Source organism: Talpa europaea (assembly GCF_964194135.1).
Source record: "Talpa europaea genome assembly, chromosome: 7".
In the NCBI taxonomy this organism is placed as follows: Eukaryota; Metazoa; Chordata; class Mammalia; order Eulipotyphla; family Talpidae; genus Talpa; species Talpa europaea.
The window spans coordinates 33,165,466-33,192,555 of NC_140074.1; the positions used below are offsets into that span (position 1 = coordinate 33,165,466).

General features: G+C 32.7%; 1 protein-coding gene across 1 annotated transcript in view; it reads right to left on the bottom strand.

Annotated features, from left to right (window-relative positions):
• Positions 1-4,502: 4,502 nt before the first annotated feature.
• JAK2 (Janus kinase 2) overlaps positions 4,503-27,090 on the bottom strand; it is a gene marked incomplete at both ends in the record, with an annotated part of 69,166 nt that continues 46,578 nt past the window's right edge. The window contains 15 exons of the mRNA XM_084237778.1: positions 4,503-4,610; positions 4,859-4,972; positions 6,553-6,670; positions 14,345-14,517; positions 14,679-14,803; positions 15,372-15,561; positions 16,490-16,626; positions 17,655-17,805; positions 17,953-18,104; positions 19,712-19,850; positions 20,625-20,752; positions 21,324-21,411; positions 22,532-22,666; positions 24,361-24,488; positions 25,128-25,314. Coding sequence (XP_084093904.1) covers positions 4,503-4,610; positions 4,859-4,972; positions 6,553-6,670; positions 14,345-14,517; positions 14,679-14,803; positions 15,372-15,561; positions 16,490-16,626; positions 17,655-17,805; positions 17,953-18,104; positions 19,712-19,850; positions 20,625-20,752; positions 21,324-21,411; positions 22,532-22,666; positions 24,361-24,488; positions 25,128-25,314 — 2,073 coding nt within the window. The remainder of the gene's footprint in view (positions 4,611-4,858; positions 4,973-6,552; positions 6,671-14,344; positions 14,518-14,678; positions 14,804-15,371; positions 15,562-16,489; positions 16,627-17,654; positions 17,806-17,952; positions 18,105-19,711; positions 19,851-20,624; positions 20,753-21,323; positions 21,412-22,531; positions 22,667-24,360; positions 24,489-25,127; positions 25,315-27,090) is intronic.

Consider the following 27,090-nt stretch of genomic DNA (forward strand, 5'->3'; position numbering starts at 1 on the left):
TGCTACAAAAAATTCACAAGATTCATATATAGTCCAAGCATTTGAAAGACCCTAAATTTTTTCATTAAAAGTACTATTCACTTTATTACTTTCTTTGTGAACTGCATGCATACACATTTTCATGCATACAAATGTGCTTAAAAAAATAGCTGATCAACAAATTTTTCTAGTGCCTATTTTCATTTATGTTTTTAGTACTTGTTTTGAAAATGTTTTCTCATCTGCACCTGTTAATTTGCCTTCTCAGTGACCTGCAATATCTTGCTTATGCCATCTTTTCCTTACCCCCTTTCTCTATTTGTCATTATTTACCAACGGATCTAAAAAACTATGCTATGTCTAGTCAAAACTGACTAGTTGACCTGAGTAAAAAGCATGTATAGGATTGCTTCCTACTACAGATATTAAAATCAAAACTATTCATAAAATCGATGAATATGGATAAGTGGAACAGGGGGTGTTAGAGTTCTTTTTTGACACTTTCATTTTATAAGGGCATAGTTTGTTAAAAATATATCAAAGGTTAAGCAATCTGTTATGCAAAGAAAGACTTAACAGTGGAATAATGATCATTAACAATCTGTAAAACTATATTAATAAAAATTTGTTTCACTTGGAGGTAAGGCTTTTCTTTATACATGTTTAAGTTCATTTAATAATGAATCATATTCAGGGCTTTAACTAATCATAAGCACAACAGAAATTCTTAACCTAAAGAACATTATTGTAATGAAGTAAAATAAAGTTAAGATTATAGGATTAAACACTTTTTTTTTTTAAATAAAGTGTTTCTCTTTTTTTAATTTTACTTATTTATTTTAGATTTATTTATTTATACAAGCACTGGGTACAGTCAGAAGTGCGGGTCGGTGAGAGAATTCAGAGCCGGGAGCAGAGCAGGCAGAAGGACCGAAGCACACTGCTGAGGGGAGCAGCGGGCGGCAGGAGAGGTCTGCGCGCCATGTGGGACCCTCCTCTGGTGGCCGGGGAGCAGCTGGGGATCGAACTGGTGCTGCAGAGGCTGCGGGCAGCTTCGCATCCCAGCGCTCAACCGCTGCGCCACCGGGGAGGCCCAGGATTAAACACTTTTAATGTTCATGATTATAATATGCATTTTCCTAAGGACTTGTTTAATATTAAATGTTAAAGGATATATGATATGCATATTATATAACTTTTGATTAATGTGTAAGTTTTAAAATTCTTTGTCATCCTGAAATCTAATGTTGCTGTCAGCATCATGAAATACTTAGCAGCTAGTTATCATGAAATTAAGTACAACTAATCCAAATCTGGGGGTGAACACACAGATTTTTCTGATATTCCTGCTTTTTTATTTTCTCCCTGAAAGCTTAAAAGGAAGCTTTTATCTCATTTAACCTAGTCTTGTTTGGAGAATGCTGCATACATACTGCTGTTGTAATTTATTCTAACACAGCAAAATTGAAGATCTTTAGTAATTTATACTGGAAAAAAAAAGAGAAGCTTTCATTAAAAATGACTTAAATACTAGAATTAGGGTGGATATAGCAATGTTCATTAAGACGAAATCATAGCTGATAGCAAACTTAGGAAGCATTTCTTTAAAATGTCAAAAGGTAAACTTACTATTAGAAAAGGCTTTCTCTAAATATTCTTAAAGCAGTATGTGTACCCCCCACATCCAGGGTTAGGTGACAATACAAAAGAAAATAACTTCTGAATATTTATTATATCAATATTTCAGTTTTGCAGGAACATGGCAAAGGCACAATGAAGAAAGTAACAACAGTGTCAATAAACTGACCATAATGCCATCCCATGGAGAATGACTCCCCTGGTATAGAACTATAGATATTTTCTAATGCTTATTCCATAATAAAACTATTTAAATAAAATTTAAATATGAGTAGTTGTGATAAAAATTTCACTAAGCAGAAATCTTAGGTGTAAGAAAGCACTCTTCCACAGCAAATAATCTACTATATATACTACATATATATATGTGTGTGTCTCTATATATTTATATATATACATTATATTTAAATTAAAAGAATAAATGTCTATTTCCCAAAGTAGGTAGCCATAGATGCTGGGACTTATCTATAGAAAGATTGTATAACTTAAAATACTGGACCATTGACAGAATTACAGGATTCTAAGAAAATTTTTACCATCATTTCTGAACAATATTAATTTTAAGAAACATTTTGACATTAATTGATGCAATAATTACTTACCTGTTTCTTGTGTAGAATGAACTAAACAGCTTCAGGGTCCATTTCTTTTTATGTATGGTTAGAATTAAAATACTAAAAAATTAAAAAACTCTCAATGAATAATAATTGTTTTGAAAGCTAATTTTCAAATAAGGTGGTCATTCCACTCTAAAAAATTAATAATGCTTATATGGAGTCTGCCACATAAAACAAAAAACTGAGACATTAAAAATATTTTTAAAGAAATCTAGTTAATATCCTTGTTTATGAAAAAAGTCATAAAACATTAAGAATTTACTGTAAGTATATAAGTACAAAATTCTGAAATCAAGTATAATATGATATGCTACTTTTTACTTTAAAAGTAGCAGAATGGAAGATCTTTAGTATGTATATGCATTACATATACTGAGCCTTGAGAAGTCTTCATAAATTAAAAAAACATTATATTCAATTTTAATCCAAACATCTAGGAATCTTTATAAATCTAACTTTTAAATTTAATCATTTTAGATGATTTCTACTTTCAGTAATTACAAAAATACTTTAACAATGAATGCACATTATGCTCTCCTTCCATTCAGCCAAAACCCCCCAGATTTTATGTGAAGCATTATTTTTCTTAAATATTTTGCATTTTAAATCCAGCTCCAAAAACCAAAATTACAAATCTTAAGATTAAAAAAACAAGTATAGGTCTGCCCTCGTGGCGCAAGGGGTTAAGTCTCAGCACTATGAAGCTATCCAGCCTCTGCAGCATGAGTTCTATCCCGGCCAGGGAGGTAACCCACATGGTGCAGCAGACCTCTCCTGTCTGCCTGCTGCTCCCCTCAGCAATGTATTTCAGCCAATCTGCCTGTTCTGTTCCCCACTCTGTCTCTGGTGAATCCTCTCACCCCTCACCACTCTGGCCTGTACCCCAGTTCTTGTTTGCATAAATAAATCTTTAAAAAAAATAGTATAGATCACTGAAAATAAAATAGAAATCAATTTTCTTTTTAACTAAATACCAAGTATTTTTAACTTTGTATAAATAACACAAACTTACCACAAGCTTACCCCCACCACACATTAGATAAGGTGTCCCAAATGGAGTAGCGCTAAAACAAATCACAATAACATCCTCTATATTTAACTGGAAATATATATACTCTCATTTTTTCTTAAAGGCATATAATATGAATTTTTACTGGCATTGTTGAATAAAAGTAACACAGTTTTTCACCAGTTTACTCCCTTTTACCCCTTGTATATAAGGATCTCTAACAAAAGGATTTGTCTTCTATGACTGCAGATTTCTAAAATACATTATCTTCAAAAAAAACCAACCTAACACTATGCATTTTAATAAATTTATACATTTAAAAAACAAAACTATTTTATGGCTTACACTTAAATTTAATGTATGACCATATGTTCCAGGGATTGAAAAATCTTATTTGCAGCCAACAGCTCAAAGGATGACAATATTCCTGGCAATCTTAAACTCAACATTTTAAAAGAAAACTATTCACAGTAATTATAGAAAAATTTGGAGATAATTCTATTTTAAAAACATACCACCAACAAATACAAGGGAGACAAATAAGAAAATAGATTGTGTTATATCTTTGTAAACTTGTTTCATTTCAAAATGTATTCTTTAAGGTCAAGAGATGTCCAATACAAATGAAACTAAACATTTGTTCCCTTTACTTTAAAAATATTTACAGTACAAAGAACTACAAGCTCCAAGTGTACAGCTGCTTATATTGCTGGCCAGTGATATAGATGAACAAAGACACCCAAGATGCTTATTCAATTATCTAATCATCATAATTTGTACAGTGAAGTTATTATAGATCAACCATGGAAAAATTAGAAAACATTATTAATGAATACCAGTCCTTGTGTAAAATATCACACAAGATACCAAGGTATTATACATTCACTGTGGTAAAAACTGTACATATATATTCTGTGCATCTTTAACACTACAAAGTTTACAGTTTTTTCATCTCTTAAAATTCTGAGTTGGAAAAAAGTCTTTTTCTCTTGACAAAGAAAGGTGATATTCACTGACTGATCCTGTTCATGAAACTTTTTACAAATTCTTTGCTTTGTAAAAGACACCCTGTCAATGTCTTTTACTGGTGTCCTCATGAAGAAAAATTCACCAAACTTTGAAGGTTTTGAGCAGATATTTCCACATCTTTGCTGGCTAGCAGTATGATATACATAATATGCATAAGAGTCCACAGCAATATGAAATACAAAATTTTGGCATGTAAGTCTATTTTGGTCTCACAGTGAAGTTCACTTCTTTCATTCAGCCATGTTATCCCTTATTTGATCAACTCGAAGAGCTAGGTCTCTGAAAGAGGGGCGTTGATTTACATTATTGTTCCAGCATTCTGTCATGATCGCATAAATCTGTAAGAGAAAATAAAGCTACATTGAACACAAAAGTGCCATCTTTGAATTGGTGGAAGAATTTGGAATTCCTTAATTTTCCTGAACAGGCATATATTATGGCAATCCATTGATCCACAGATATGATTATGCTCTTTGTCAAAAAGTTAAATGAACTAAATAGGTCAGGTCATAAAATAACCTAAAATTCTTAGGTAAACAGAAGAAGTTAATACATGAGAACTATGCATAAAGAAATTTTTTGTTACCTCATCTGGGCATCCATCTGGTCTTGGTAATCTCCCATTATTCTTTAAAAGTTCTATTAAATGAAACACAATCATCTGTCCTTGTTTGTCATTGCCAATCATACGCATAAATTCCTGAAACACAAAACTTTTCAATGAAATTTTTTGGATATATTTAATTTGATGCAGAACTTTCCTTAATTTCCTCTAGTAAATGGGGAAAATATTGTGTATTTGTTTTCTTTTATGTTTGAAACCTTTTATTTATTTATTTTAAGATTTATTTATTTATGCATATAAGAACTGGGGTACAGGCTAGAGGTGTGTGTGGGCGGGGGTGAGAGGATTCACAAGAGACAGAGTGGTGAACAGAACAGGCAGACTGACTGAAATACACTGCTGAGGGGAGCAGTGGGCAAGTCAGGAGAGGTCTGCCACACCATGTGGGCAGCTCCCTGGTCAGGGATCGAACTCATGCTGCAGTGGCTGCGGATAGCTTCATAAGTTGCATCTTAACCCCTTGTGCCACCAGGGTGGCCCTGTTTGAAACCTTTTAAAAACATACTACTTTAAGGATAAAAAACTTCCTTTATAGTCATATTTCAGGAAAAACTGTTAGGCTCTTATATGCCATTTCCATAATTGTAATATACTCAACACAAATTCCTCAAGAAGGGCCCAGAAACACATGAACTAAAAACATGTGCTTTAGAGTTTTGTTGTTGTTTTAATATACTATATTATATTTCAGTTGAAATAAAAAGTTCAATGTGAAAGCACATAGCAAAAAGAAATGCAGAATGAATATGTAAGCATAAATACAATGGAAAGAAAACATTGAAATGTTAAAAATTCATAAAATTAAACTTAACAAGCTACAGAAATATTTACTGTAAACACATCATTTATGTGTTTTAGATACAGAATGCTCTTATAAACTGGTAAGAAAACTTGCCAATATAAAAATTTGCAAAGCACATGTCTGGAAAGCATTTTCAAATAATAAACTTTTAAAGAATTCATAACCTTTCACCTATAATTGTACTTTTATGGCAACCAATAATAAACAGAAATATTTATGTGTAAGGATGTTCACTACTCATTGAAGTGTTTCTAAAAAAAATTGAAAAATGGAAAATAATTGTGCAAAAATTATGACAGAATACTACCCGAAGTTAGAAGTCATATTTTCAGCAAATATTTACTAATATAGTAAAGTACCCATGCCATAATACTAATGGAAAAAAAAATCAAATTCTACAGTATCACCTTTATTTTACAAAAGGAATATTTTAAAAAAAATTTCACTTTTATATATAAATTTAAAGAAGCCAGGAAGAAAACATACCATATTAAAGTGATTATCTTTGAGTTGTTGAATTAGATTATTTTTATTTTCTTTTTCATAGTTTTCTATATAAAAAATACTGCAATGAATAGAAATGACTTGAAAGTAATTTTTATTTTAACTTTTTTAACAGTTTCTGGAATTAATCAGTTTACTGGGTTTATTAAAATTATATAAAAGAATATACTAAACAGTGCTCCAACCTTCCCTTTTTAAAATTCAAGTTAATCTATATAGAGTTATTTTTGCTGGACAGTCTTATAAGTAAAAACGAGGTTCTAAAATGAGCTCTTAGTTTATTATTATTCTTTGGAAAAAGCTTTTCTCATATTAAAAAAAGTTGGAACTAAATAAACAGCATACTGACCGCTGGTGGACTTTTACTTTTCTCAATATATGTGAAAAGCTCATAAAGAACCACTCCAAAGCTCCAAACATCTGAGGCCACAGAAAACTTGCTCTCTGTCAGTGACTCTGGAGCATACCTGTAAAATAAGGAAAGCATTTAAAAGATAGTTACTTGATGTGCCAACTCTTGATTTTACCGGCATCACAGAATTGAAAACACACACGCACACACACACACACGATGCACAGAAAAGAATTAACACAGTAGTCCAGCAGCCTCCATCCTTACAAAAGCCTGCTTGCAAAGTCAACAATTGACTGGCACTTGGGAACCTAGATTTCAGAAGAGTTGCCACAATTCCTTAGATGGTTAGAGTGGCACACTGTACCTAAACTGTGCAAATAGTATTCTTTATGCCGAACACCTGCTTTCCTTATGGGAGCTTAGAATTTTAATATGTACCAGGAAAAGAGTGCCTATGAGGTCAGTCCCAACAAAAACCTCAGGCACTGTGTATCTAATGAGCTTCTTTAGTAGACGTTTCATGTCTTTTGTCACAACTCATTGCTGAGGGAATTAAGTGTGTCCCATATTACTACCAGGAGAGGACCCTTGGAAACTTGTGCTTGGTTTATTCCAGGGTTTGCCACAGACACCTTTCCCATTGCTAATTTTGCTTTGTATCCTTTTCCTGTATAGGGAAGAACAGCAATGAGTATGACTGTATCCTGAGTCATCTTAGTGAATGATGGAACCTGAAGTTAGTCTTGGGGATGGACCTCTGACACACAAAGATAACTAAAATAAAAAAAAAAAATTGTCTCTGTAGGTTGAAGAACAGAAAATAAGCAGCTCTTTGCAAGCTGGGTTTTAAATGAATGCACAAAAGTATCCTAGAGAGGAAAAAAGTGGTTTCTAAGATAAAGCAAAACTTGAAGCTATTAACTTGCAAAAGAACCTGTTAACCATAATGGGGGTAATTAAAAGAGGAGCAAAGAAAAGAAGCAAAGTCATAGGAGGAAATAATATCTACTCAAGGAATTTGAGTAGATACTCAACATTTTGGCCAATGGATTGCAAATATATCATGTTTCCACTGCTAAGTGGATTCTTTTCATAGAGGATTGTGAGAGATCTGTTTTAGGCTGATAAGATTAAAAATACAAATCACATAAATTTAATCTCTTTTTTTAAAGATTTATTTATTTATTTATTTATTTATTTATTTATTTATTTATTTATTTATACATACAAGAACTGGGGCACAGGCCAGAAGGCGTGGGAGGGTGAGAGAACTCACCAGAGACACAGGGGGGAACAGAACAGGAAGAATGACGAAATACACTGCTGAGGGGGGCAGCGGGTGAGACAGGAGAGGTCTGCTGTGCCATGTGGCACCCTCACAGGCCAGCAGGGATCGAACCGGTACTGCAGAGGCTGGGGAGAGCTTCACAGTGCGGCACTCAACCTCCTGAGCCACCGGGGGAGGCCCTATATTTAGTTTTTAAAAATTTGCCTATTTACCTCTAAATGTACTTTAGTCTTATCCCACAAGTGGAATGTGACATCCTTGAATATAGTGCTTCTCCCTCTACCCCTTGCAAAATATTCTTTCTTTGCTTTTCATGAAAACATTCTTTGTAATTTACTCCCATCAACTCCAAAGCTATTTTTATCTCCTGCATCATTTATGTAAGGATAAATATAAATCAGGTAAGAAAGAATAATTCTCCCTGTTGAAAATAACGGTGTTGGGAAAACTGGACATGCAAAAGAACTGTATCACTCTCTCACACCATATACAAAAAGTGTTTCAAAATGGATTAAAGACTTGGATGGAAGACCTGAAACTATAAAATATACAGCAGAAAACAAAGGCAAGACATTCCACAACATTTGCTTCAATGATGTCTTTGGGGACTCCACTCCTATTGCACAAGAAATGAAAGAAACAACAAATGTAACTACATCAAGATTAAGGATTCTGCACAGCAAAAGAAATTATTGCTAGGACTATGCTAAGCTAAATAAGTGAGAGAAAGGTAAGTATTAGATGGTTTCACTTATATGTGGAATATACAGAAACCAAACAAAAGTTTTCAAATCCATTCTCCTTGTTTTCCCAGCCAATACAGTTTAATTTCTTTGTTTTCGAACCCCAGCCCTAAAATTTACAGATCCCTATCTCCAGAAACTCTAGGAGTCTCTCTCATACCTACAGCGGTAACCTCGGAGCTCTCTTTCAATAAAAACTGTCTCTTCGGGCCTCGCTGGTGGTGGACACCAAAGTTATACAAAGGACTTTTTAAGGGATACTCTATTGAACAGTATAAGGATCCTCCATGGCTCTAAAACTCTGCTTTAACAATTTAAAAAATTATTTTAGCAGAAACATTTCCCCCTCAGTTCTTCTCAAACAAAGCCTTGGGCATGCCAGAAAGGCACTTTTAAATAACAAAAGCAATATATTAAATAAAAACATATTTTTTTAAAAGATAAGATGGCTAAATCCTCTAGACAAAAATTAAATGCGATTTTTCAGACTTCAGATTTAGAGTTCATTATTCAATAAGGTAGTTAAAACCCATTTTATCAACTCATATTCTGAAATATTTATATGAAGTTTAGTCAACAGCATTTCATTGTAGTAAGCATTTAATATTTATATTTGCTAATATAAAAATAAAACTATGATAAATGCCCAACTAGTTTTCAGTAGTATATAGCTTTCTTTTTTTTTTTTTTTTTTAAAGATTTATTTATTTATTTATACAAGCACTGGGTACAGTCCGAAGCACGGAAGGGTGAGAGAATTCACCAGAGCGGAGACCAGGACAGGCAGACTGATGAAGTACACTGCTGAGGGGAGAAGCGGGCGGCAGAAGAGGTCTGCGCAATGTGGGACCCTCGCCCGGCGGCCGGGATTGAACTCAAGCTGCATAGGCTGCGGGCAACTTCGCAACCCAGCGCTCAACCGCTGCGCCACCAGCGAGACCATATAGCTTTCTTTTTCATTAAATACATAGGAAAATTTCGATCATCATGAAATCAATGATAAATCATGATGACCTGTGTTATTTCTGATTTTTATACAAGTTTCTTATTTTGTGAATCCTAAAGTCAAACATCAGAGTTTGATACATTCCTCTCTCCCCAACTTATTTACTGAAAGAATACCATGCCTTTTACCATACACCTTACCTCCTAAGTTAGAATCTGAGCTATATTTTATCTTGTATTATTTTTTGAAAATTGATGATTTACCTTATTTTGAACAATATGAAATTATTATTACTAGGTTTATATCATCTTAAGCTCATCCTGATTGCTCTTATGATTTATGTTTCCAGAGATGCAGGGAGAGAAAAAGTCCAAAGCTTATATAATTTGGGGACTTTGTTCATGACAAAGAATATAAAACTAGTTAGAAAGTTGAAAGAAGCAATCTTGGAAGATGGCACTTTAGTAGATATACTTTGCTAGCTTCATTGTAAACATGGCTCTACACATGCTCTGCAATTTATTTTATTTAAAAATATTATTTCATAAAATTAATATACTTACTTGAATTGAAAAGTTAAGTCAAACTTTTTCTGTAACAAATTAAATGTGATTTTCTTATGAGGCCTGGTATTACCAAATGGGCTGTATGAAGTACACACATTCTTCATAAACTGACTCAACCTTTGAGGCAGCATAAATGTTTGACACATTTAAGTCATGCATTTAAAATGATTAAAGATGTTATTATAAATACCATATTGAAATTCATAATATTCTGCTTTGCAACATTTTCTAAATGTATCACTTTAAGTAAAGTATGTCTAAATGAGACTAACACTATGATTTTAATTAAATTGAAAAATCTTTTTGGCATACTTCCCAGAAATTGAGAAAATGAATGGCTCTAGTGATTGAATAATAAATCTGTTTTCAAAGTCAAGTAGGTTTCTTTCTTTTCAATAAAACTGAAAAAAGAATGAACCTAACATAATTGCCAGTTAACAGATAAATTTTAAAGGTAGATCACCATGTACTTTTTTGCTATATATCTCAGAAACGTGTATGAGCTAACTGGAGGGTGGGGAAAGCTTCATTTTTAATATTAAGAAATGTTACAGTAAAAAAAAAAAAGAAGAAGAAATTAAATGCTACAGTAAAAATTTGTAAACTACCCAAATTTACAATTTATATTGCTTTGGGAAATTACATCCTGATAACAACTCCAATAACTCAATTCAGAAGAAAAATGTGAATACTTACAAGTTTTGTGATGAGAAAAAATTTAAAAATTAATTTCAATTCATACACATATTCTGGTTATTAAAAAGATAGGTGATCTAAAGATCTTTCAAGTGCAAAATATAACACTTTATGCAAAATTTTGAGTGAGAAGGGAAGTGGAAATAAAATTTTAAGGAGAAAAAGGAATGATGTAAAGTTTCTTTGAAAGATAAAATGTCCCACAGAAACATCAATTCCAAAGAACACCTGCACCCCTATGTTTATAGCAGCACTATTTACAATAGCTAAGCTTTGGAAACAGCCCAAATGCCCAAAAATAGATGACTGGATCAAGAAGATGTGGTACATATATACCATGGAATATTACTCAGCATTCAAAAAAGATAAACACATGCAATTTGCAGCAACATGGATGGCGCTGGAAGGGATCATGCTCAGCGAAATAAGCCAGAAAGAAAAAGAAAAATACCGGATGGTCTCACTCATAGCAGGAATCTAGAAAACTTAAATAAGGGACCAGGAAAATGAATAACTATAAGAAAGTGAAAATCAAAATCAACAAAAAACTATGAACCAGAGACATTTTTGAGGGGGTGGGGGGCGGGAGGGGAGGGATTGGGGTCAGAATGGGGGGATTGCAATTGTATGGGGAATATAAAAATAAAATTTATTATTTAAAAAAAAAAAAGAAAGATAAAATGTCCCTACACTTTTTTAAGTGCGTGAGAATGGATATCTATGAAGTCTAAGTGGTATTTAGACTTCACTGGACACACCTACAAGACTGATATAACTGTTATTTAGATGCTAATATTTATAATACTTTAGAAAATTATAACTATTTAGATTTACAATTTACTATTATTTAGATTTACAAAGAAAAAATTTAGCTGTCATTTTTAAAATGTGCAAGAAAGTACACAATTTTTCATGTTTTTTTAGTGGGTGTACACATACACACAGAGTTAGAAAACCAATGGCCTAGATTCCTGAAAAAGTTGCCTGACATAGTCTTCTCTCTACTATTTGCCTTTTATAAATATAATGGACACTTTATACCAGTAGTACTCAAACCTTTTAGTCTCAGACCCATTTATAATTAAAAATTATTAAAGTCCCCCAAAGCTTCTGTTTTATTTATCATATAAAATATTAAATGAAGAAATGTAAAGTACTCATTTAAAAAATCCAACTACTGTTAACAAATAAAACTATGAAAAATAACTTTTTTCCAAAACAAAAAATTTTTTTGAAAAGACAAGTTTCTTTTAACTTTTGATTTCATAGAAGACACATCATGTAGTCTCTGGAAATTCCACTATATACCCATGAAAAAATGAGTAACAAAGGCAAATAACATATTATTATTATTATTATGAAAGTAAACTTTTGACCACAGAGATTCCCTATAAAGGAAGACCCCCATACTTTGAGAACTGCTATTCTCCACCAAAAGTGGAGCTGTCTCCTCAAAATAGGAATCTTACCATATTACTTCCCTTGGTAAAACATCTAATTTCTCACCTACACGTTCTACTGAAGAAAGCCTGAACTCATTAAGATGAGTTCAAACGGTCCCGATAACTTTTCAGCCTCAATTACTCCCAATTTGTTCTGTGCTTATGCCATTTACTTGCAAGACCCTGATTGTCTTGTTCTTATTGTCCTCCTCATGTGATGTCCTTTCTTGTGTCTATCTGGTAAACTACTAATCAATAGTTGAGATGTCATTTCTTAGTTGTGGTTTTCCCACCATCTTCATTACTGTACCCGCACACTGCATTGCAATGATTTGATTTTACACTTGATTTCTAAACTATGTGGTTTTAAAAGGAAGATGTTATGGATAGCGGACCCTGCTAGCTGAATTTGCCTGCCATATCAAACTTTTCCTTTTAATTCAACCTCAGTAGTAAGGGACAATTCCTAGATTTTTTTTTCTGTGCTAAACCTATCTTCTTGTGCTAAGCTCCTAGTATGATGTTTGGAACACCACAGATACTTAAAAAATGTTTATTAAATTATATTCACTAAGTATGCCCCAAACTGAAAATTCATGTAACTAGTCTTTATGGGTTACCAGTTAATTCCATTCAACTTCTTTAATTTCTCATTCTGGAAAAACAGTGAAATTGATGAATAATTGGGACATGACCAAAAAGTCAAGTTTAGATGAGTATTATTTTCTAGTTTCACTTATACTCTAAAGATCATTAGATGACAATATTGCTAATAAGTATCATCAGGATATTTCTTAAAAATTGTTTATGAATTATATTCATAAACAATTTAAACAATCTGCCCTAATTTTTATGAAAAATTTCAGGGCCTCCCTTGGTGGCGCAGGCAGTTGAGAGTAGCACTGTGAAGCTGTCCACAACCTCTGCCGGTCCGCTCCTGGCCAGCCAGCGAGGGTCCCACATGGTGCGGCAGACCTCTCCTGTCGCGCCCGATGCTCCCCTCAGCAGTGTATTTCGTCATTCTGCCTATTCTGTTCCCCACTCTGTCTCTGGTGAATCCTCTCACCCTCCCATGCATCTGGCCTGTACCTCAGTTCTTGTATAAATAAATGAAATAAATAAATAAATAGATTTTTTTTAAAAAAAGAAAAATTTCAAACATAAATAAGAGAACAAGGAGCAACCATGTACTTATCACTTAGCTAAATTCATTGCCTATCTTATTGTATCTACTGCTCCCTACCTTGTTCCCACTGGATTTATATGCAGTGAACTTTGGATGTTATAGTATTTCATTCATAATTATTTTCAGTACACATCTCTAAAAATTAAAACTCTTCTTTAAAATACATTCACAGTGCCATTCTAAATTGCCTCTTCTGTGGAATAATCCATTTGCTCTAAATCTAAATTGGGGTTTTCTGACCTGATTTCCTTCCAAACAATAACAGTAACTGGGATTAGTTGTATAACTTATAGATACAAAATAAAATGAAGATAACTAACACATATGGATAATCCATGAAATTAGCAGTAACAAAATTAATAATCTACATATTTGTAATAAACCTGATAAATCTCCCAAAATATTTATAAGTGGACAACTACATTGTTTATATTAGTAATTCATATTTTCAAGTCAGAGACCCAAATTGTAAATAAAATATACTTAACTAAAATAAATAAAACCCACCCCTTAGCAAACATAATCTTAAAAATATTATTTCAGCAAATGAACAGACTGGAATTAAAGTATATTTGAAATGTATCCAAAAAAAAAAAAAAAACCCTTTAGATATTTCATTGACTTATCCATATAAAATAAAATGTACCATAAGTGAACAAAGATATATAAAGGAAACCTTGAACATCAAAGCACAAATCACTAGAAACAACATATACTACATAAAAAATTAGGTTTGTATGTTCATGATTCATAATTTTAACTATCAAAGATTCCCTTTAGCTTCAAATTGCTTTAACCTAAAAACGTCAGTTGATGCCAGAGTATTATGAAATTATAAATGACAAATTCTTAATATAGTGAAAATAAAGTTCATGTTTGTGTTCTAAAATTTCATTTTATTGTACTAAAATATACCCACCAGAATATGGGACTTTCCCCAGGTTCTTTCACTTTGTAGTATTCTTTGTCTTGTGGCAAGACTTTAGTTAACCCAAAATCTCCAATTTTAACTCTGTTTTCATTCTCTACCAATATATTCCTTGTTGCCAGATCCCTGTGAATATACCTTTTTGTGCCAAGATACTCCATACCCTGTAGATAAAATATTTTTCTTTCTGTTAGTTTTATGAACATAATCAAAAAGGTTTTACCTCTATATATTCCCTTTATTATAAAAAAAAATTACAGATTTTTTTATCAATTACTTCAACAAACTCTTTTCTTTCATAACAAATTGCCAGGATATTAGGTACCTTGCATATCTGAGATGTGTACTGCAGAAGTCTTTTATGATCTATCCGTTCCTTATGTTTTTGGAGATAGTCTCGTAAACTTCCATATGGTAAATATTCCATAATTAATCTTAGATTACGCCGGCCTTTTAACACACAAATGAGAACATAATTTTTATTTTGTCACATTTTACTGATGAAATATTAGAAAACAAGCATATATAAAAGATATAAGACTTGAAGATACATAAAATCTCAGTCTAAGATGATAAAACTTAATTATAAATTACAGATTTAAGAACAAAGGCTTTTTAATGAGAAAGTTTTGAATGGAGTTTTAAAAATTATTTTTAGTCTTCTGTAACATTTATACATAATAAAATATGCTGTTGAGAAAAACTTCTTTATTTTCATCAATAATGAACAAAAAGCATTTACTTAAAAATAATACTTTCATAGAAAATGTGAGTAAAAATTATATTTTTCTTTAAAAATTATATTCTGTTGGTAAGTTTAAAAAAGAATGGACCAACTAGCCCAAACATCCTGTAGTTACAGCCCACACACACCAAGCACAATCTCTAGTCATACTGAATGCCTCTCTCTCTGGGCACTGGCATATTCATAGGTCCAGATCTTGAGAATTATTTGTTTCTATTGCCCAGGAAGCCAAGACATACCTTGAGTTCAAAATAGTTTCAATGGGCAACATACCAGCACTGTAGCACACTCCTTTGTACTTTACAATGTTGTCATGCTGCAGGGATTTAAGGATCTCAATTTCCCTTTCAAAGTCTCTGAGATGCTCTTCAGTACTGTGCTGGAGCTTTTTCACAGCCACCACCTCCCCTGTGTTGTCCTGGAGGGGGTCATACCGGCACATCTCCACACTTCCAAAATTACCCTAAAGAACACATCACATTAAGATAGAAATATCAAGTTTTCTTGAAAAATTACTAGTAAATTCTAGTTTATATAGGTAATTCCTGTAACTAGAATTAGCAGATATCTCTCTAAGCAACTTTACATTAAGCAACTTTGAGAAACAATACTATTTCCAAAGGCAGGTAGGAAACCTGTATATTAATATCTTCAAAAATAATTACAGGCTGAAATATAAACAACTTCCCTCTAAAAAAAGCATTTAAACAAATCTTTACCACTAATTTTTTTTTCACTGATTTCCAGGAAGAACTTTGCTTCTTCAAAATATACTCTTTGATATCAGTGTCACCATCAGTGAGGTGGATGGAACAGGAGTCTGTTATGTACTAAATGTCTATACCCACAAAATTCTCATGATAAAGCCCTAACTCCCTCTGAGACACAGACTCTGAGGAGGCAATAAATGTGGTCCTAAGGATGAGGTCTTAATCTTACAAGGCTTGTGCCTTTTTAAAATACAAGTGGAAGAGAGATCAGAACTCTACATTCCATGAGGACTCAAGGAAAAGGAAGCCATAATAAGTCAAGAAAAAAGCCTTCACCAGAAACTGAACCCTGCTGGGCACCTGATCTCAGACTTTCACCCTCTAGAACTAAGATAATATCTATTGTTTAAGCCACCCAGTCTATGGTATTTTGTTATGGCAGCTCAAGCAAACTAACGAAAAGTTTGATTTATTTGCTCAAGAAAGCAGGAAATTTACCTATGGAGGTGTTTCTATTTTTTTTTTAAAGGTTAGTTTTTAAAGAACTTATCTTTTTACTTAAGAGATTATTTAGGTGTCTCTTGTTATGTTAAAGAGGTGGATTTGGGGGATGAAATTATTTTTCTAGATAAAATGGCCTGTGATTATGTTTTAATTCTTTTAAAAATTATTGTATCTTACCTTGCCAAGTTGCTGTAGAAATTTCAAATGTCTCTCTTCAAACTGTGTGGGGTCTTGGTCTTCAAAAGCACCACAAAACCCTAGGGCGCCTATTCTCATATTTAGTAACATGTCATTTTCTGTTAATAGTTCATAATCTGTAGGAAAAGAACATTACCACCATATAATGGCAACTATCTTCTTTTGGTTAAATTGATAGGGATTCAAGCTGACTAAACTAAGCAGAATAACTTAGAAATACTAAGTATAAATTGATACAGGGCAACTCTAACAGTTTAGATTATATTAATGAGACCCTTTATTTATTATCCATAATTCCACAAGCATTCAAGAAAAAGTTTTGCAAAGGATAAATGATTACTTTCCTAAGTAGGTAACTTTAATATTTGAAAGTAAGCCTTTTTGTTGTGATTCCTGTTGTGAGAATAGCATGTAGCATTGGAGTAGGAAATATCCATGTGTCAGACAAATGCATTTTCAGGTACAATATTCTAAGGAGGAGCGGAAAAACAAACCTACTTTATGTTTGGAAAGCTAATCAATTATAAAATATGTAAAAACTAGTTTTAAAAAAACCTGAGAATTGTTTTTAAAAAGTCAATTACACCAAATAAACTCTTATCATATACTATTTATTTATTTATTTTCAAAGATTTATTTATTTATGCATAGAAGAACTGGGGGACAGGCCAGAAGTGGGGGGTATGTGTGGGAGGATTTACCAGAGACAGAATGGGGAACAAAACAGGCAGAATGACCGAAATACACTGCTGAGGGGAGCAGTGGGCCAGTCAGGAAAGGTCTGCTGTGCCATGTGGGCAGGTCCCTGGCCGGGTATCGAACTCGTGCTGCAGTGGCTATGGATAGCGTCATAGGTTGCATCTTAACCCCTTGTGCCACCAGGGAGGCCCTCATATACCATTTATTAACTGACATTAAAATTAGGTTATTGAGGGGAAAAAAAACTTTTTTATAAATAGACCGCTCAATCAAGGAGACTAAAACATGTATATAAAATAAGAAAATTCCGGTGGACATAGAAATTAAGAGGGTCTAAAAGACATCAAAGAACTTAAAAAGTGATTACAGAATTAATTAGGATTTTAACTATAAGAAGATAGAAATACAGTTAGAGAATCAGTAAGATCACTCTTTCAATACATACCTGGAGTAAACAAACTATTAAGATCTCGTATGATGGCTCTGAAAGAAGGCCTAAAATCTGGTTCATAATCCATACAATTATTAATAAGATTTGCTAGTTCTGTCCACTTTGGAGCAGGAAGCTGGTGCCTATCTTCATAAAACTGTAGCTTCTATAATTAAAGAATCACATGTTGAGAATAAATTGTATAATGCCATATCAACTTTTTTTTTTTAAACATTATATAGGTTAAATATATCATATCATGTCAGGAATCAAATAGAGAGTAATTCCAACCTCTCACTCTACATGAACTTACTCTTTGAGAATCCAAAGCACTCAGTGGCTTATCTCCTCCACTGCAAATTTCCCACAAAGTGGTGCCAAAACTCCATTTGTCTGTTGCTAAGTTTAGATTTTTAGGATTTTCAATGCATTCAGGTGGTACCCAAGGTATTCTCTCCTGAAGAACTTTTAAATGATAAGAAAAAAGGATGGTCAAATAATTCCCAAAGTAAACAATTCTGTTACATGCAAATCATTTCCAAACTAATTTGAGTAATCAGATTTCGTTTGTTGGGGGAGAGGTGGGAGAATGTGTATACACATGCACACACTTGAGGGCTACAAGAGACCTTTGAGATACTCTAATTCAATAGCTCAGCTTTAACAATGACAACAATGAGACCCACAAAGATTGAATAATTAGCCCAAAGTCGTACAACGTATTAGTAGCACAGAGTTATAATTCTGTATAACTAAGTTTCCTTCCCATTAAACCATAATGTCTCAACTAGTATCCTACTTTCTCATTTTAATTCCACATTCAAAAATTTATTGTTCTATAAAATTTATCCTAACATAGTCTCTTGATACTTTTTTGGTATTTCTTTACACTGTATAAGTAGTAAAGGTAATGTTAACGTCATTCCTACCTGTTTTAATGACTAAATATCACTAGTAATTCTAACTTGTTGATATGAAAACAAGGAACAACAGGCATTTATTATTATGGCAAATGGATGAGTAAATTATATACCGAAATATTCTGGGTACAGAATTGATATAGGTAGATTTTCTGTATAAATAATGGAATTTCCCAAGTAAAGTTTCTGTAGTCTTTGACACCATTATAAAAAAATGATATTTGTAGAAGGCAACGGCACTCTAGTTCCACCTTTTGGTATTACGGCATAGACAGAAATAGATAAGTAAATAAATAAGAATGAAGGATAATGCATTCTTTGGTATATAGTGGTAAAGCAACGTGAGTATATCTGCAGCATAAAAAAAGATTTAAGAGTTCAGGTTCCTTTCTCCACTATACCAAAACATTTTTTCCTTCTTCACCATTCATTGAAAGGGCAAAATTTCCCTGAATAGCAGATCTAAGATGTACAACATTTCCTGCCCTATTTTCTCTGTTTTCAATATTGAGTAAGTCATCAACTTTAAGTAGTACTGACCCAAATAGTATACCACATACCAGTGTACAAAAGTAGATCAATTTAGATTCTAAATCTAGAATATTCAATTAGAGAAATTAGCTAGGATAGTGAAATACAATTATAACACTATTTGGACTAAAAAACCTCTCTCAACTATTTGACTCACATTTTTAATTTAATTGTGTTAAATAGAATGCTAATCACAAAATAATGTTTTTAAAATGTTGGAATTAGCTGAACAATTAAACTAAATAAGATCTCAAACTAGATAATATATCTTCTCAAATTTTTATTTAGTGATTAAAACAATTTACTTGTGGTTGAATAACTCTAAGATACTAGAAAGTTTCATATTAAAAATGTATAAAATCTGATTTTCCACACATAACTAGGGTTTAACACTGTTTTAAGTAATAAGCTTACAGTCCATGATAATAAGCTTATAAGAAAGTAGAAATGGTCAGACACTAGGATATAAATGTAACTTAATTGAGATTGCTAAGTATGGGAGCTAAGTTATATTACTAATCAAGAACATGTCAATAAAATGGAGTTTAAGAAAAATTAACAACATGATTTTTATGCTCTTCTCCAAGTTAATAAAGTTAAATACAATTAAGTAGAACTTACTGTCCTTAGGCAAAACTGTAATACTAATGCCAGGATCACTAAGTTTGATGAAAGGAGGATTTCCTGTCTTCCTGTCTTCTTCTCTGATGAGTAGAATGTTTTTGGCACACACATTTCCATGAATAAGGATTTTTTCTTCCTATTAAGTTAAATGTAAATAAACTCAAATATCAAATTATATAAGTATTTGAAGCCTTAATATATCCAAGGTCCCAAAATTAATTTAAGAAAGAAAATAAGTCTGTTTATTAATAAACATTAACTTGGAGGCATGCTCTGTGATAATAAAAGGAAATTTTATGGCTGTACTGTTCTTCCTACTTTACATTTTAAATGACACAATAATCAATGCCCATGATGAAACAAATAAATAAAAATCACCCAACGCCACTTCACTTTCTAAAGCTGAGATTTAAAACAGTATGTGTTTCTAGGTGATAGATGACGACAACAAATACTGTTTCTGTTAAGCAGTACAAAGCAGGGGCACTGCAAGAGGTCTGGTCATGCAGGCCCTCCTGTATTCTGCTTCTCTGGCAATACTGCTTTCTCACTGTACGTAATATCAAATTGTCCACTAACACCAGAACAAAGTATTTTTTGCAGGAATTTTCTGTTATCTATAGTTAGTATGACATGCTTCCTAGAATTCACAGGATTTTTGGTTGAAATTTCTAAGCCCAAGTGCTACAAACTAGCAATTCTAAGAGGTGGATAAAACAACTAAATTATTTCTTTCAAAAGTGACTTTACATAAATATATACCTAAAATAATTCCTTTTATCAGCTAACAGATTATTTTAAATGACTGAGCATCTAATTCCAGATTTATTTTTTTTCATAGGTCAAAATCTTTTCTCCATTGCTTCAAAAAATAAAAAATAGGTTTTTGATAAAAGAATATACTACTTACTAGAAAATGCATGGCCCATGCCAACTGTTTAGCCACATCAAGTTTCCATACTATATTTAAAGAATTTTTATTCTTTTTCAGATATGTATCTAGTGATCCAAATTTCACAAACTCCTGAACAAGAATATCTGCATAAAAATATAAGTAATAAGGGCTCAAGTATACATGCAATAAAAAGTATATATTTAAAAATTGTTTTTAATTTAATCATACAGCATGATGTTTGGTTTACATATACTATGAAATAATTATGACAACAGACTAAGCTAAAATCCATCTTCTTATACAGATACAATAAAACAAAAAGAAGAAAAGAAAAAAACTTCTTTGTGATAAAAACTACTAGGATTTACTCTACTTTTCTATCTATCATATAGTGTTAGGTACAGTCATATTGTATATTATATCCCTGGTAATAATCTTGTAATTAGAAGCTTGTATCTTTTGACTATCTTCCTCCAATTTCCCCTTTTCCATTCCCCTCCATTGCTGATAACCATAAGTCTGATACTCTTACAAAAAGGTTGGTTTTGCATGTTTAACATTCCACTTATAAGACCATACAGTATTTATTTGTCTCACTTATTTCACTTAGCATAATGCCTGTCAAGGTCCATCCATCTTGTCACAAATGGTAGGATTTCTACATTTTTTTATAGCTGAATAACATTAACATAAGAAGTCAGTAGTATTACTTACTCTCGTCTCCACAAACACATACTCCATAATTTAAAACCAGATGCTTGTGAGAAAGCTGGCTCATCATACTTGCTGCTTCAAAGAAAGACTAAAAAAGAAAAATACAAAAGAATTTTTGTTTGTGACTCTAAGTATTTATAGTTCAGAAACATACTCTCTGTCAATAGAAAAAAGTACTATCTTTTATTCTTAACAGGGCTAAAGATAAGGTAACAATGTGTATGGTCTCCTTATATAGACTTGCAACTGCCACCAAACTTGATGCCAGAAATCGTTATGAGGAAACCCCTGGATAAGTTTAGAATATGGAGAGATCAAAGAGAGAGGACAATAATGGCATACGATACCATGAATAATGAAAGATGAGTTTAGATCTACAGTTCCTAGAAAAGAGAATTAACGGCACAAACAGAATTAGACACCAGAGTGACATGGGGACTGAAGTAAATGGATGGGAATTTCAAATAACACTTTCTAAAGAATTAAGAATGATCTCTGTGCAGATAAGGTATGACAACTATGCTAGGAGACTGGCATGTATAAACATCACTCAAACTCATCTGAACTTTGACAGGAACTTCTGGTTATGGTTGTTCAGAGGATCACAATCACCAATGCTGTGGTATTCTGGATTAGAATAACTTCTCAGCTTATGTGTTTGCCATCATCTGCCACCAGCATCCCTTAAGACATTTTAAAAATAACATAAATGTTATATCATTCAGTGATGCCTTGCTATGTTAAGGAAATCTGGCAACAACAGCTGGATTTCTGTCCACTAGTATCTCTAGATGATGCCAAGAACCACCTGTATTTTACCTAGAGTGTTCCTCAGTACAGTACTTTTCAAAAATTTTTTTTTTCAGTAAATGAAATTGTGGCCTAAATCTGTGGAACCCACAAAGTTCTGGAAAGCCGAGTTTGAAAACTATTGCCTCAGTATATGCAGAGATGTAATAATCTCCATACCACAAAGTTAAAAGAAATTAGTTTGGAAATATGTTAATTTTTTAATAAAAACTTAAAATTTGTATAATTTTCTATAGCCCCAACAGAATGCATCCTCAGAAAAGTCCTTTAAATACATACTTTTAAAAAAATCACAATTTAAAAAATCTCCATGAGTGACTATGTTGTATGCATGAGAGCACATCTTAAAACAATAAATTGCACAAAGAACATACTTACATACATACATACATGCATACCTCTGAATAGTTTCTATGAGCTTTATCCAGAACTTTTAAAAGAACTTCGGTTTCATGCAGCTGACCATAGTCTCCTACTTCTCTTCTTAGACCTTTGAAAATTTTTGTAAAAGTGCCTTGGCCAAGGCTTTCATTCTTTAAAAGAAAAAGAGGAAAAATTGAGTAAAGACAGAAAAAAATATATGTATTAGGAAACATGCTCAATGCCAAAGAGTTAAAGAAAAATCCATGTACGAGTACTTCCATTACAAACTAAATCCAGATCTGAGTCTCCAAATTAATTATATTTCCTTCCTTACACAGTAGTAAAAGACCAAATGATTAATCAAAGAATTTTTTTTTTAAAGATTGATTTATTTATACAAGAACCAGGGTACAGGCCAGATGCGCGGGAGGGTGAGAGCATTCACCAGAGACAGAGCGGGAATAGAACAGGCAGACTGATGAAATACACTGCTGAGGGGAGCAGAGGGCTAGACAGGAGAGGTCTGCTGCGCCATGTGGGATTCTCACCGGCCAGCCGGGATTGAACCAGCATTGCAGAGGCTGCGGACAGCTTCATGGTACGGCGTTCAACTGCCTGTGCCACCAGGTTGGCCCAGGAGAATATTTTTGTTCCCCCCTGTCCTTATACCCCCTTAATTAGCTATAATCAACACTTTTTTACAGGCCACTGTTTACCAAAATTTATTTACATGTGACTTTTTTTGTTTGCCTTTTTCTAAATGCCTTTAAAGAAAGATAATACAGTATAATCTGTGGAGTCAGAATGTATTTCCTTGTTGTGTGACCTTGTAAAAGTTATTTAAACTGTGCTGTGGCTGTCTTGGTTTCTTCATCTGAGGAATGAGGACCATAACTATTTTTTTTTTTAAGATTTATTTATTTATGCATACAAGAGCTGGGGTACAGGCCAGAGGTGCGGGGGGTATGGGGGATGACAGGATCCACCAGAGACAGAGTGGGGAACAGAACAGGCAGACTGCTGAGGGGAGCAGTGGGCGAGACAGGAGAGGTCTGCCTCACCACGTAGGTTTCTCCCTGGCCAGCCAGGGATCAAACTCATGCTGCAGAGGCTGCGGATTGCTTCATAGTGCAGTGCTTAATCCCTTGCGCCACCAGGGAGGCCCACAATAACTACTTTTACTTGTGGGTCATGCTTTAATTAGAGATGGTTTCACTTTTAACTCCTGATCTTGTATAGACAAGATGGCCTTTCTGTATGTTGCTTTTCAAGGTTTCACAGATTTTTTTTTTAAAGAAAATTGTTTGCTATAGAGCTATATAACTGGTGTGCCTATGGGAGGTTAGACCAGAAACTTCCTATGTTGCCATCTTGTTTTGACTCCACTAAATTTTAATCCCCTTGATTAATGAGACTAAGAATATCCAGCCCCAAATCATTCTGAAGCTAAAACATCTTAAGCACTACTTTTTTTCAGCTAAATCTTTATTTTTTACCCCTGTATTTCCAATAATTTCTAAAGAACTTGCAAATTAAGGTACAGATATTTTTTGTGGAAGATTTTTAATTTAAAATTTTTGAATTAATATTTTTTAATTCCTAGAAAAATTACATTCTTAAATAATTAAATTTTTAAATTTCTAACTCATTTGGCATCACATTTTCACAAGAAATGAAATATTTCAATTGCTATTAAAGTTTTATAATATAGGTTATTTTATAATAAAATGGCTCCAAATGCCACATGAATATAATATGGAACAGATATAGATATATAGAGATACATATAATGAATATAACATTAAGAAGGCAGATTTTGTTTTAAAAGGGGAAAAAAGATAATAATCATTAACTAGTGACTTACAAATATCAAATCTTCATTTCTGATTTTGTGAAAAACCATTTGGTTCACATTATTATGTCTTTGCAATGTTGGTGAAGTTGGTACTTCAGAAACACCATTGGTTCTGAAGACTAATAGGTTTGATTTATCTGTTTAAAAAAAAAAGGAAGGAAATATATATAATGAAAATGCACTGAGGATATAAATTGCTCCAAAGGAGTAAAATAAAATATGTTCTATATATAAGAAATACTTAACCTCTTTTTACTATTCATTTCTTTTCCATAGAAAATTGTTTTAGTTTATTCATTAAACTTTCATATACTTTAGCCTGTTATCTCATACTCAAAATCATAATCACTTAGTAAAATTTGTTAGGAATCAATAATTTTTGAAAGTCTGTTATTTCAAGGGATTGATCTTTATTTTTATCAGTATACTTCAAAAAATACAAAAGTTTAAATTTTAAAAGGATATGGAAATTTTTACTTGGAAGAAAACATGAAAATGTGGTACTGAAGTCTTCAGTTTCACTGATCTCTACCAATCAATTACTGTTTTTTAAATACCATTTTAGAATTATGGAACTTCAAGTCACTTCAGATTACCCAAATCAAACCAAAAAACCCAATCTGAGGATGCTTGTACAATAGAACAGAACAAAATTAATTTGTTCAGGAACTGCTGCTTTCATATTTCTTTTGAAATTAATATAAAATGATCTCTCCCACCACATGCATAATACATGACCAGCAGTATTTTTTCAAAGAACTAGAAAATTCTTTTACCTTTTGGCTTTGGGGGACAGCATTTAGTAAACTGGAAAATAATACTGTCAGATCGGACAGTTTCCATCTGGTAACAATTCAAAAGCTCTTTAAGATTATTGAAGTTCTTCTTAGTTCCAGTGAGGTTGTATTCTCCATTCTCGTTTTTGGTAATCAAACAGTGCTTATATTCAATGACATTTTCTTGCTATTTAAGTTTAATTATAAATACGGTGAGGAAGGAAAATTCAAATGGACACACAGTGATTATTTTGCCAAAAGGATTTCAAAAAAGCAACCAGCAGAACATTTACACATTTGAAACATGACTTTAGTAAAAATCAAGGATAATTAATGATAATACAATCCGTAATAGACTTTTATCATTTACAAAATGAAGTCTTAAACTAATTTAGTACATAAAGCTTTCCATGAGCTAGCTGACCTCTGCCTCTATTTCCAACTTCAAAGTCTTTCACTCCCAAGATACAACCTAGCTCTAGCTATATCAAATGATTTAAATAATTTCAAGAAAATATCATGCTTCATGCTTGATAACTATACATATTATCACTCTACCTATGGAAATATTTTATCTTTTCCTTCTGAGCAATAAGTTTTTATTCATTCCTTAAAACTCAAGGCTTAAGTAGCACTTCCATCAAGTTCAAGTACCACTTTTTCTGTGATGTTTTCCCTAACAACTCTCACCCCAACCCACAGGAAATGTGATTACACGTTACATTCCATTGTATCACTATTTTGTGTTAGTATCTCTAATATGGCAATTTTAATATTTTTCACTTTTCAATATTTGTCATATATGCTATGCTATAAAATTGTTCTTCCACCTAACTTTTAAGCTGCTTTTAATAAGCATTTTTATTCTACTTAAAACCATTTGTATAAAATTAACTAAATACCTCAAGGTCAATCTCAAGTCCCTTTCTACGCCTGATAATTGTAACTCTTTCTGTTATTGCCTATATTTGACTACGTTGGATAATTATAATGTTCAATTTAGAAATTTTTAAAATACTTTCTTATTTTTGCTTTCCCAAAAGTAAGTTTATTGAAATCAGGGCCATCTCATATATTCCCTACTACACAGTCTCATATTAAGTCAAGTAAATGTAATAAACATAAATATATACATTTTGATTGGCTAGCTGAACATAATGGATTGATACACATTATAAGTACAGACATAGTGTGAATTAGGATATACTATAAGTACTTCACAATGAGAAAATTATGGAGTGGTTTACCTGCTGTATTTATAAATAACTCTATATAGGCTAAATATAAGATAGCTCAATTTATAAAAATTAAAGTAATTGAATAAGAAAATTCTTTTGATATTTTAATTAATTGATTAATTTTTAAAGATTTATTTATTTATTTATACAAGCACTGGGTACAGTCAGAAGCGCTGGAGGGTGAGAGAATTCACCAGAGCCAGAGCAGGGAGCAGAGCAGGCAGAAGGACCGAAGTACATTGCTGAGGGGAGCAGCGGGCAGCAGGAGAGGTCTGTGCGCCATGTGGGACCCTCCTCCAGTGGCAGGGGAGCAGCCGGGAATTGAACCAGTGCTGCAGAGGCTGTGGGCAGCTTCGCAACCCAGCGCTCAACCGCTGCACCACCGGGGAGGCCCCTTTTGATACTTTAAAAGGTTAAATACTGAAAAGCTATAAAGCTTCATAGCTTTTCAATATTTATGCCATAGTATAAGTCACAGTATCTTTTTAGATAATTTTGGGTAGTAAATCATAGATAAGACCCAAAATGATCTGTATTAACAGATTATTGTTTCATTGTGGTTTATACTTAAAATATACATCAATGATCATTATTCTTAATATTGGAAAAACAATAGTGAAAAGTGCTATAATGTTTGTTTTTGTCCTATTTTACTCTAATCCTTAACAATCACTAGTAATATAAATGTTTGCTTCTGATATTTTTCTGTTCTACATGTTTTGGTA